The following is a 13,150-nucleotide window of genomic DNA, read 5'->3' on the forward strand; positions in this document are numbered from 1 at the left end:
CTCAAGATGAATCAAGGACTTAGATCTAAGACCTAAAACTATAAAAATTCTAGAAGATAACATTGGAAAAACCCTTCTAGACATGGGTCTTGGCAAGGATTTCATGACCAAGAGCCCAAAAGCAAATAAAACCAAAACAAAGACAAATAGCTGGGACTTAATTAAACTAAAGAGCTTTTGCATGGCAAATGGAGCAGTCAACAGAGTAAATAGACAACCCACAGAGCAGGAGAAAGTCTTCACAATCTATGTATCTGACAAAGGACTAATATCCAGAATCTGCAATGAACTCAAACAAATTAGCAAGAAAAAAAACCAACAATACCGTAAAAAAGTGGGCTAAGGACATGAATAGACAATTCTCAAAAGAAGATATACAAATGGCCAACAAATACATGAAAAATAGCTCAACATCAGTAATGATGAAGGAAATGCAAATAAAAACCACAATGTAATACTACGTTACTCCTACAAGGTTGGTCATAGTAAAAAAATCAAAAAATTATAGATGTTGGCGTGGATGTGGTGAACAGGGAACATTTCTACATTGCTGGTGGGAATATAAACTAGTACAAACACTAAGGAAAATATTGTGGAGATTCCTTAAAGAACTAAAAGTAGAACTAATATTTGATCGAGCAATCCAACTACTGGGTATCTACCCAGAGGAAAATAAATCATTATACGAAAAAGATACTTGTACACTCATGTTTATAGCAGCACAATTCACAATTGCAAAACCATGGAACCAACCCAAATGCCCATCAATCAACAAGTGGATAAAGCGCATCCTATGCGGTTTATACATAGGATGTAAAACTACTCAGCCATAAGAAGGAATAAAGTAATGGTATCTGCAGTGACCTGGATGAGACTGGAGACTATTATTCTAAGTGAAGTAACTCAGGAATGGAAAACTAAATGTCATATGTTCTCACTCATAAGTGGGAGCTAAGCCGTGAGGAAGCAAAGGCATAAGAATCACACAATGGACTTTGGGGACTCAGGGGGCAAGGGTGGGATGGGAGTGAGGGATAAAAGACTATAAATTGTGTGCAGTGTCTACTGCTCAGGTGATGGGTGTAGCAAAAGCTCACAAATCACCACTAAAGAACTTAATCATGTAACCAAATACCTGTTCCCCAATAACCTATGAAACAAAAATTAAAAAATAAAATCACATATTTTGTACCCAGGGGAAAAAAATTTTTTTTTAATTAGGGAAAAGATGAAAAAGATACAAGAGAAAGTGACAAAAAAGATTCAACTCATGGATAATATGAGTTCCTAAAGGATAAAACCAAACCAATGAAGAACAAGTCCCAAAAACTTTATAGAGATATAAAACAAAAAGGCTGGAAACTCCATACTCAAAGAGCACACTGCATACCTGCAGTATGGACTCAAAGCAATCATCAGAAAGACATATTCTAGTGACATTACTGGTCTTTAAAGACAAAGGGGAAAAAAATCCAACCAAACACTTTTGTGTATCTAGGCAAAAATGAAACAAGTTGACTCACAAGGGCAAGAAACTTAGATTACCATTTGAATTTTCAAGAGCAACACTTTATATCAGAAGAAAATGGAGAATATATTTAAGATAATCAAGTAAAAAAAAATCTAAGCCAAAAATTGTATACCCAGCAAAACTGCTTTATAAGCACATTGGGCACAGACTCCTGTGAACATTTAAGCAGGGGAACTATCACTCCCATGAGCCCTTCCTGAGGAATCTACTACAGAATGGGGTTCAGAGAGACACTGTAAGCACTTGTGGTGAGCACATACAGCTGCTTATTGGACTAAGTCTAAAGGAGTGTTAAACTGGAGAGAATAGAGCACGTCATGGCTGTAGTCTTGGCAGTGCAGATACAGTGTAACTATTTTAAAATACAGAGAAATGCTCATAGCCAAGAGGGGTTAAGGAGATAAGACAACTAAATGTAATGTGATATCCTGGACCAGATCCTGAAACAGAAAAAGGAGACTAGGTACAGACTAATAAAATCTGAGAATGGATTTTAAAGTATGGACTTTAGTTAATAACAGTGTATCACTATTGGTTGATTAATTGCAACAAATATACCATCCTAATGTACCTAATAGGAGAAACTGAGTGTGGGGTATGTGGGAAATACCCGTCTGCAATTTTTCTGTAAATGTAAAACATTCTAAAATAAGAATTTATTACTAATAATGAGAATGGAAAGAGAGCCGGGCGCGGTGGCTCAAGCCTGTAATCCCAGCACTTTGGGAGGCCGAGGCGGGTGGATCACGAGGTCAAGAGATCAAGACCATCCTGGTCAACACAGTGAAACCCCGTCTCTACTAAAAAAATAAAAAATACAAAACATTAGCTGGGCATGGTGGCGCGTGCCTGTAATCCCAGCTACTCAGGAGGCTGAGGCAGGAGAATTGCCTGAACCCAGGAGGCGGACGTTGCGGTGAGCCGAGATCGCGCCATTGCACTCCAGCCTGGGTAACAAGAGCGAAACTGTGTCCCAAAAAAAAAAAAAAAAAAAGAGAAAATACCAAAAAGTAAACCATTTTCAATAGGCACATTGGTGATGATGTTAAAATTAATATTTTTAAAAACCCCAAATAAAATTAATACTCAAAAGCTGTTGTTCTATGTAATTAGCATATATGGAATATTAATTCAGTCATTCCCTGAGTTCTTAGAAACCAGGAAAGAAGGAGATGCAGATATAAAAGAAGTTAAGTAAAAACTCTATAGAACTGAATTTGAATTGGAAGTTTCTGTAGGAATTTCTGCAGCATTGTATTGTGTGTGTGCCTGTGTGTACATAAAAATGTGTATCTCCTAGCTCTGCCCATTGAAAAGACCTATAAAAAGTGACAGAGTAGGTGGTTTTAGGTGTTAAGGGGAAAAAAGCAAAGCAGAGATGGGGATCAGGAGCATCAGAGTGTGAGGTTGTGATTTTTTTTTGCGACAGAGCCTCTCTCTGTCACCCGGGCTGGAGTGCAGTGACACGATCTCAGCTCACTACAACCTCTGCCTCCCAGGTTCAAGTGATTCTCCTGCCTCAGCCTCCTGAGTAGCTGGAATTACAGGCATGTGCCACTATGCTCGGCTAATTTTTGTATTTTTAGGAGGGACAGGGTTTCACCATGCTGGCCTGGCTGGTCTCGGACTCCTGACCTCAAGTGCTCTGCCCGCCTTGGCCTCCCAGTTCTGGGATTACACGCGTAAGCCACCACGCCCAGCCAAGTTGTGATTTTTAGACAGAGCGGCCATGGAAGGCCTCCCTGGGAGGGTGGCATTTGAATAAAGACGTGAAGAAGGAAGTCATGTGGGTATCTGGGGAAGAGCGCTTCAGACAGGGAACGTATACAGTCTGAGTGCAGGGCAAGTCTGGCGGGGTCTGGGGAGTGACAGGGGCCAGAGTGTTCCAAGCAGATGAATGAAGAGTGAGGGGCTCCAGAGTGATGGACGAGGTCAGAGGCATACTGGGGGTTGGGAAGAGACATCTTATAGGACCTTGAAAGCCACTAGGGAATCTGAACTTTATTCTGAATGACACAAGAAGCCACTTGAGGTTTTCAAACAAGAGAGTAAGATCTCATGGCATACAGATTGACCCGGGAATGGGAATGATAAATTAGTTCCTTAAATGTGAGAAACATCCACATTTAAGTGCCTATTTAATGAAGATGATGGATACCATTTCTACAGTAGGCAGAAAATACATGTCCTGCAGATGCCAGAAAATCCCCCATCCATTTCTTCCTCCAAAAGAGCTACAGCTGACTTAAAATAATTGCCAGTAGATGAAAACACAACATCGTGTATCAGGAGACAAAGGAAAGAAGCAGGCTCCAAAACTGCTTCCTTCCGTCCCAGATAAACATCAAGTTTTGGGCTTTGTCTGCTTTGTGCACACACGGGGAGCAGCTCACCTCAGCCAGGGCCAGCGCGGAGAAGGGCGTGTCTTCAGCGGGCTTCACCACCACTGTGCAGCCAGCTGCCAGGGCAGCCCCCACCTTCCGGGTGATCATGGCACTGGGGAAATTCCACTGGGGTTAGAAGAGCAGAGGAACTATATGAGAGGAAGGACTGCCTCGTTAGTGCAAAGGAAGGCAGGTTAGGAAGTCAGTGAATAAATTCCATTGCACGACTGACTGACACACCTGTTTGGCTGCACAGGCGAGCTCTCAGAACACCTGGCCCCTGCCAACTTGAGGGACTCTAGATAAAGTATCATGAAGACAGAAAATATTTTTAGATTTTAACACAGTAAAAAATGAGTTAGACCAGGTGTCAGCCAACTTTTTCTGTGAATGGCCAGATCATAAATTTTTTAGGCCTTGTAGAATGTATGGTTTCTATGGCAACTACTCAACTCTGCAGCTGCATTGTGAAAACAGCCACAGACAGTAGGTATATAAATGGGTGTGGCTCTGTCCCAATAAAACTTTATTTACAAACATAGGCAGTGGGCTGGATTTGGCCTGAGGCACATGGGAGAAAATATTAGCAATGGTTTTGAAAAGGGCAGATGATCACTTCCTTCCACATACATATTTATAGATGCCTACAGACTTACCTGTAACAACAATATTTTATTTTATTTTGAAAAACTCTTACATAGTGCTTACTGTGTAGCAGGTTATTTTTCTACGTACTTAAAAAATTAAAATTAATTAAATCCTTATCACAACCCAATGAAGTTGATATTAACCTCATTTGCAAGTTCAGGAAAACTGAGACAGTGCAGTTAAATAATTTGAACAAGGTCTCATAGCTGGTAAATAGTGACCTTTGAGTCAAACTGAGTCAGTCTAGGCATCAGGGAGATTCTGTCTGTAACTATGCTGAGCAGGAAACACACAGGCATCTTGAGACCAGCTGACAGATACAGGAGAGAAGTTAATAGGACCTAGCAGAAGGCAGGACCGAGAGGGAAAGTAGGCGTGTCACAAATATACTGCAGCCCCACCTGGCAGAGGCGATACCTCACTTCTTAGCCTTTTTACCTGTAGAACCTGGCCCACTGCCTGCTGGTGGGTCCACAAATGCTTTGCTGTTGATGATAACCACCAATTAAACAAAAAAACTTTTTCCCGAACTTTTAAAATGTATCATATCGTAAGTCTTTTTAAAAATGACAAATACCAGAAGATCTTTTCAGAGGTGCTTGGCAATGCCAGGAAGCCGCCTCCATGCCAAGTCGGAAGAGCCCCAGGTCCTCCTGTGGCTCTTCTCACTTCTGCAGCATTAGAAATGCCTCCTTCCGCTCAGCGCCACCACACCTAACGTTATCACAGAGGGCCAGGAAACACACTTCCACATCCAGCAAAAGCATCAGGAAACCAGGAACAGGTGACAAAGCTAACAGGGTGAGGACACCTGCTCAAGAGGAAGTATGAATTGTTTCCCAACTCCCTATCCCATCTCCCACACTAGGATCTTGCTGATCCCGTCACCTACCGGGGTGATGACTGCGGCCACACCTACGGGCTGCTTGAGGACCAGGGCCCGCTTGTCCCTTGCCGAGGTGTAGATAATGTCTCCATAAACACGGCGTGCTTCCTCTGAGAACCACTCTAGGAACAGGGCGGAATAGAGAATTTCCCCCTGTGCCTCCTTCAGTGGCTTTCCCTAAATCAGATCAGAGAAGAACCCACATATCACCTTCTAATATTAAAAGCATGGCTCTGTGCTCCTATAATGACACCCACACAATGGGGGCATTTCTGACTCTGGTGTGAGTTTTAGAAAGTAGAATTACAATGCCGAATATATGCATGGTTGTATCACCCTAAACCACCAGAGTGATCTGCATTCCTAATTGTTTACGAATTAGGAAACATGTAATTTTTTCTTCCTTTCAATATCTCCTAAGTATTGTAACCATGATATGAAATAATTTATTATATCTATGGAAGAAATATTGGTACATTAAAAATATACAAAAACAATATTAAAAAAATGGTAACAGGAAAAAATCAGAATGGTGAAACAGCACTTATTCATATAGTTCCAAACAAAATCTATTTTTGGATACTATTAAAGAATAAACAAGAACGTACAAATTTTATTTTAGCAAATCTATGTACCCTGGCACAATAACGATTTGGTATTTGATTAGTAGCAAAGGAATCACATGTTTTTTAGCCAGCAGTGATGGGAAGTCAGTGCCTTTTCCAAGTTTAGTCTCAGAATCCCTGGACAATTTCTCAGCGCACCAAGCCAGGACCCCGGACTTACACTTTCAGCTGTGATTATTTTGGCAAGGTCATCCTTATTTTTTATCATTAAATCGTACCACTTCCGAAGTAATGAACTCCTCTCCTGCAAAAGAAATAAAGCAGAAAACAAATAACATGCCAAGTATAAGACAGAATGGCAATTAAAATTCAATATCCTAACATATTAGCTGTATGGTCTCATTCTCCTTGGCTGTGAGGGTTAATTTTATGTATAAATTTGACTGGGCTCAAGGAGGCCCAGATAACTGGTAAAACATTATTTCTGGGTGTGTGTGAGAGTTTTCAGAAGAAATTAGCATTTGAATCAGTAGACTGAATAAAGATTTGCCTTCACAAATTCAGCGGGGCACCATCCAATCTGCTGAGGACCTGAAAAGGACAAAGTGGCAGAGGACGGGCAAAGTCACTCCCCTGCATGAGCTAGGACATCCATTTCCTGTTATCAGACACCAGACACTGGCATTACCGGTACTCAGGCCTTTGGACCCAGTTGGAACTCAGACTGGACCTATCAGCTTTCTTAGGTATCCAGTTTGCAGACAGCAGAGGGTGGGACATCTTAGCATCCACAGTCAAATGAGCCAGTCCTTTACAAGAAGTCTCTTCCTGTATTCCTATACATCTGTGATTCCACTTGTATATACATAACACTGGTTCTCATAGCGCGTTGCTTCTATTTTTCTGAACAACCCTGGGTAAGACGCCGAAGGAAACATACACTGACCTGGTTTTTTCTTTCAGACAGGTCTGGGTTTGGACAATGGGAAGCACACAAATTTAAAAAATTAAAAACATTTTTAAAGAGAGACAGGGTTTTGCTCTGTCACCCAGGCTGGAGTGCAGCTGTGTGACCACAGCCCACTGCAACTTCTGCTCCCTTGGCTCAAGTGATCCCCAGCTCCGCTGACTGAGTAGCTGGGACTACAGGCACACACCACCATGCTCAAATTGTTTTCTTTCAACTCATTTGCATGTGTTACAACTTTAAGCAGAATGTGACCTGGGCACTACCTTTACCCCTACAAGACTGGCTCTGAGTTATTTGTGAACAGCTTTATGATATGCTTATGTAGGCTTGTAACTTTGCTCCTCCAAACAACACTTTTCTTTGGAAAACAAGCCCTGTGGAGAGTTCCTTCCATCACGTTGCTTCAGTTTTAACCTGTTTCTAGGTGACTAGTACATGCGGAACTGGCAACTACAGGGGATGAAAAGTTCAAAAAGTAGATCCGACGAGACGTAACAAATACTTTTCTTCTTTTTTTTTTTTTTTTTTTTTTTTTTGAGACGGAGTTTCGCTCGTTACCCAGGCTGGAGTGCAATGGCGCGATCTCGGCTCACCGCAACCTCCGCCTCCTGGGTTCAGGCAATTCTCCTGCCTCAGCCTCCTGAGTAGCTGGGATTACAGGCACGTGCCACCATGCCCAGCTAATTTTTTGTATTTTTAGTAGAGACGGGGTTTCACCATGTTGACCAGGATGGTCTCGATCTCTTGACCTCGTGATCCACCCACCTCAGCCTCCCAAAGTGCTGGGATTACAGGCGTGAGCCACCGCGCCCGGCCCAAATACTTTTCTTCTAAACAACAAGGTATAGCTGGGGAACGCTTTGAGAACAAGATTTGGTCTACTAAGGAATCCGGCGTGAGAGCTAAACACTTTAGATCACAAAGTTAACATCATGCTACATACGTCTTACTACGATCACCTCTGTCTGTTAAAATAAGCCAGTGTGAAACTATAAAAGCATTACTAGCCCTGCTTTAGTGCCTCAGGTATCACAGCATCACTTAGAAGCAGAAAGAAATCTCATCTTCCCCTTAAAGCAGCTGTTGTCATGCCATACAGACTATTCATGCTAACAGGATCTACAGGATGATCAAGCTCAGCTAATTAAAATTTTTTTGTATTGACCAGGTCCCACTATATTGCTCATACTAACTGACCCTTCTCTGATACGTAGTAGAGATCCAATTTCAAGTTACATCTAAAGAGGTACAGTGAGTCACAAATTAAAAAAAGAGAAAAGTTTTGTGGAAACAGCTAGTATTGCTTATGATAAATAAAAACGACTCTCATTTTACCATACAAATGCATAGTTCCCTACTTTATTATTTTATACAGGGTGTTGATCTGATGCCCAGGCAGGGGGGTAGTGGCACAAGCATAGCTCATCGCGACCTCAGACTGCGGGCTCTCAGCGATGCCAATGCCTCGGCCTCCCGAAGGGCTAAGATGAAAATTGTGAGCCACCAGGCCTGGCCCGTTCTACTTTCAACTCTAGGTACCTCATATCAGTACAATCATACAGCATTTGCCTTTTTGCGACTGGTTTATTTCACTCAGCATACTGTCTTCAAGTATTGTTCCCTATTATAGTGGCTCGCTGGTAAGCTGGATTTGTCCCATAGACTGACATGAGGACTGGGGCATGCGTGAGGCATACAAAAGGGCTTTATGTACTTAAGAAGAGGGCCCAGGCTCAACAACAGGAATGCACCGAATACCACTGAAATGCACATTTAAAAATGGCTGAAATGGTAAATGTTAGGCATATTTTACCATAATTTAAAAAATTCCAATGAACAAAAAAAACAGATGAAGGGATACATTAGATTGTTAACAACGTTATAGGACCAGGTGTGGTGGCTCATTCCCATAATCCCAACACTTGGGAAGGCCAAGGAGGGAGGGTTGCTTGTGGCCAGGAGTTTTGACACCAGCTTGGGCAATGCAGTGACACCCCTTCTCTAAACACACACACACACACACACACTAGCTGGGTGTGGCGGCGCATACCTGTGGTCCCAGCTACTCAGGAGACTGAGGTGGGAGAATCGCTTGGGTCCATGTGTTTGAGGCTGCAGTGACGCAGTGAGCCACGACAGCCCCACTGTATTCCAGCCTGGGCAACTCAGCAAGACCCAGTCTAAAAAAAAAAAAAAAAAAAAAAAAAAAAAAAAAAAAAAAAAAAAAAAAAAAAAAAAAAAAAAAAGGAAGAAATGGTTTATAAAAAAGTTTTTAAAAACGCATTCACATAAAACCACTTAAAAATAGAAAAAGAGGAAGTCCTAGAGAATCTAGGCCCTGGGCTGCTAACAAGGCACTCTAAAGAGAGAGCTGCCCCGGGCGCTAGCTTCCCGCATCTGCACAGGTGTATCCGAAGCCAAGAAGAACCGTGATTTTTTGAGACAGAGTCTCACTCTGTCACACAGGCTGGAGTGCAGCTGCGCAACCTTGGCACACTGCAGCCAACCTCTGCCTCCTGAGATGAAGCAATTCTCATGCCTCAGCCTCCTGAATGGCTGGGATTACAGGTACACGCCACCATCCCTAGCTGATTGACCGATTTTTGAGACAGTCTTGCTCTGTCACCCAGACTAGAGTACGGTTGGCATAATCTTGGCTCACTGCAACCTCGCCTCCGGGGTTCAAGCAATTCTCCGTGCCTCAGCCTCCTGACTGGCTGGGATTACAGGCGCCTGCCACCATGCCCAGCTAATTTTTATATTTTTTAGTAGAGACAGGGTTTTGCCATTTTGGCCAGGCTGCTCTTGAACTCCTCATCTCAGGTGATCTGCCTGCCTTGGCTTCCCAAAGTGCTGGGATTACAAGCATGAGCCACCGTGCCCAGCCAATTTTTAGTAGGAACAGTGTTTCACCATGTTGGCCAGGCTGGTCTTGAACTCCTGACCTCAGGTGATCTGCCTGCCTTGGCTTCCCAAAGTGCTGGGATTACAAGCATGAGCCACCGTACCCAGCCAATTTTTTGTATTTTTAGTAGAGACGGGGTTTGCACCGTGTTGACCAGGATGGTCTCGATCGCTTGACCTCGTGATCCACCCGCCTTGGCCTCCCAAAGTGCTGGGATTACAGGCTTGAGCCACCGCGCCCGGCCGAATCTTTCTTTCTTTTACTGATGGATCCCAAACACCTCCAGCAGTGCAGGGCAAACGGCAGGTGCTCAGTAAACAGCTGATGGATGAGTGAGTGCTAAGTCTCTTGTACTAGTAGGGATCATTGGATGCAGTCCTTCAGAGGGAGAGTTTCGAAGGACGGAGTAAAAATTTCACTGCGTTGACTCGAGGCATAATATAACACCTGAAGGAAGAAGAAACTTTCCTAGTTTTCCTCTTAATCTGTTCTCCCGTTTAATGGCCCTTTACCCCTTGCTCCCAATTCTCCTGTGTTCTCTGCGCAATGGCCAATAGCGGCATTTACATATTTAGACTGAAAATCTGGAGAATTTCAAGGCCCAAATCTTTCTACAATTCTCTCGTTGCCGATTCCGAGCCTCTGGCCCAGGGCCTTCCCGCAGCTGGGGAGGTGATTTCAGATACTCTGATGGACCACAGGTGCTCTCACGTCCCCGGCACCCCTCCCCCTTCTCCCCGCCCCTCCACGGCTAGGCTCGTTGACCGTAACACTCAGCCGGTGGTATTAAGCGCTCGCGTTCTGCCTCCCCTCCTGGGCCGTGCACACGCTTCACGAGGCTGGAGGCAGGGGCCGCGTCCCCGGCGCCCGGCACAAAGTGGAAGCTGCAAACTTAGTGTTGGTCGTCTCCCTTCTTGTTGCTCTGACTCTCCGCATTGTGTATCCCGGGGACCGCGCACCGGAGGGAGGCGACGCGGCTGGTTTCTCGTTGGGGCTAAGCCCCTCTCTCCCTGCCGGGCCTCCGGCCAGCTCTGCCCCTGCACCCGGGCGCTCTCACCTTGGCCGAGACCCCCCTCCAGCTGCAGAAAGCCTCGTAGGCGGCGCGCACCGCGGCGCGGGCCTCGGGCACCCCGCAGTCGGCCACCATGCCCAGGGCGGCGCCGCTGGCCGGGTCCTGCACGGGGAAGGTGGCGGCGGCCGGGAGCCAGCGGCCGCCCACGAAGCTGTCGGTGCGCAGCAGCGCGGCGGAGAGGTTCGCCAGGCCCCCAGCGTAGCCGCGGAACGGGGCCGGGCCGGGCGCGGGACCCCAGGCAGCCACCGGGCCGCCGGCGCGGGGGCGCAGGCGGCAGCCGGGAAACGTCCACCGGAGGCGCCGGGGCCCGGAGCTCCGCAGCCAGAAGCAGGTCGCCATGACCCGGGTAGCGACGGCGACGGGAAACAGGCAAGCGGGCGCGCGCGCACGGGAGCGCGGGGGTCAAGGGGAAGCGGGAGGAGCGAGGCGGCGCCGGGGGCGCGCGGGGGAGGCGCAGGAGCCGGCGGGAGGTGGCCGAGCCGCGGAGCAGCGCCCTCTCTCCGCGCCCTTCGCGCCGCACCGCCGTGCCGCCCTCTGGACCTTGCCCTGAGCGCCGCGCGGCTTCGCTCCCGGCGGAACCTTCTCCCGGGGGAGGGTTGGGGTCGGGGATGGAGGAGGCTCGCGGGCAGATGCGCCTGCGGACTGCTGTCACTTTTCCTCTTTTCGGGTGCTCATTTGTCACTAACTGCTTCCGAGCCCCCCAGCTGCTGCTAGAGACCCGCTCTCAGCATCTCCCCAAATTCTGCGTCCCCAGAATGTGTGCGCGGCCCATAGATGGGGCCGGTGCCTGCGCTGGATGCCAAGGCCATGGTCACGCGTCTTCATCGCCGAGCCCCGCAGCACGTAGGGTGGACTGGAAGCCATGGTTCCGTGAGGGCGCGAAGTGTGACCCCGCGTTCTGCCGCCTGGCTGCTTTTCTGGCTGTGTGTCTAGGCATTATCTTAGGGCACTCCCGATAAATAACAGCGCCTTGGGAAGAAACACACTAGAATCCAAACTCAGTCTGTTGCCGACAGGCTGTGTGAGCTTCGACAGGTTAACCTTAGTCCAGTCACTTCTCAAATAGAACCAAATCTACCCCATAGGTTTGTGGTGAGATAACGTAAAATGCTTATGACAGTTGCTACTTTAAATTCAGTATAGTGCTCCAAGTCATACTAGCTCCCCTAGGTCAAGCCGCTAGGAAGATTAAAGTTGGGCCACCAACTAGCAAAAGGAAGCATTTGTCAAAATTAGCCAAGGTATAAGGATTGAGCACCTTTAAACAGCATTCTTCATCCGTTCAAAAATTAGACTTGGGCCTAAAACTCTGAAAGCATCAGGGAAACTTAAAGCCTAATGAGAATAAAAATAGCAGGTCTTTGCTGGGAATTGGTGGGTACAAATGAAGCTCAACCCTACGCATCGATTTTAGGTTACTAGTCTCAGCATAGCTCCCTTGCTCAACTCCTACAGAGTTTCACCTTTTTCTAGGACGTTGAATTTTTTTCTAGGACATTTGCAAAATGCTGAGGCAGTAACTTTAAATTTCGATTTTGTCTTTTGCTGAGTCAGGCCCATTTTAAGCCAGTCTGGCAGAAGTGATCACTCTGCTGTTATGAGTTTCATGAATTTCACACTACTTTGTTCTTTGTTTGATTGCAGGAACTGGGGAGAACCAGGCAGTACTAATAGGGATGTCGGCCAGTGGGTACCTGTAGTCCCAGCTGCTCGCAGTTGGGGCTGGGGAGCTGGTGTGTTTACATCTCCTACCTGCAGAGGGAGGGACGGTGGGGTGGGTGTGTGGGTGTGTGTCCGAGTGTCCGAGACCCAGGTTGGAGTGCAGTGGTGTGACCTCGGTTCCCTGCAGCCTCCGCCTCTTGGGTTCAAGCGATTCTCCTACCTGAACCTACGCAGGAGCTGGGACCACAGGTGTGCACCACTACACCCAGCTAAGTTTTGCATTTTTAGTGGAGACCGGGTTTCACCACGTTGGGCAGACTGGTCTCGAAAGCCTGACCTCAAGTGATCTGCTGTCCTTGGCCTCCCAAAATGCTGGGATGACAGGATAGCCCATTTCTTTCTCCTCCCTTCCCTTGTTGTCCCCGTCCCCGTCCCCTGGCACCATCTTGGCTCACTGCAACCTCCATCTCCCAGGTTGAAGTGATTCTCCTGCCTCAGCCTCCTGAGTAGCTGGGAATACAGGTGC

General features: G+C 46.4%; 1 protein-coding gene across 1 annotated transcript in view; it reads right to left on the bottom strand.

Annotated features, from left to right (window-relative positions):
- ALDH5A1 (aldehyde dehydrogenase 5 family member A1) overlaps positions 1–11,443 on the bottom strand; it is a 34,541-nt gene extending 23,098 nt beyond the window's left edge. Inside the window, exons 1-4 of the mRNA XM_017505247.2 lie at positions 10,948–11,443; positions 6,236–6,319; positions 5,456–5,626; positions 3,925–4,041 (exon numbers count right to left, since the gene is read on the bottom strand). Of these exons, the coding sequence (XP_017360736.1) occupies positions 3,925–4,041; positions 5,456–5,626; positions 6,236–6,319; positions 10,948–11,301 (726 nt within the window). The 5' untranslated portion in view covers positions 11,302–11,443. The remainder of the gene's footprint in view (positions 1–3,924; positions 4,042–5,455; positions 5,627–6,235; positions 6,320–10,947) is intronic.
- Between the last annotated feature and the right edge of the window lie 1,707 nt (positions 11,444–13,150).

Source organism: Cebus imitator, unplaced genomic scaffold, assembly GCF_001604975.1.
Source record: "Cebus imitator isolate Cc_AM_T3 unplaced genomic scaffold, Cebus_imitator-1.0 Scaffold335, whole genome shotgun sequence".
Lineage (NCBI taxonomy): Eukaryota > Metazoa > Chordata > Mammalia > Primates > Cebidae > Cebus > Cebus imitator.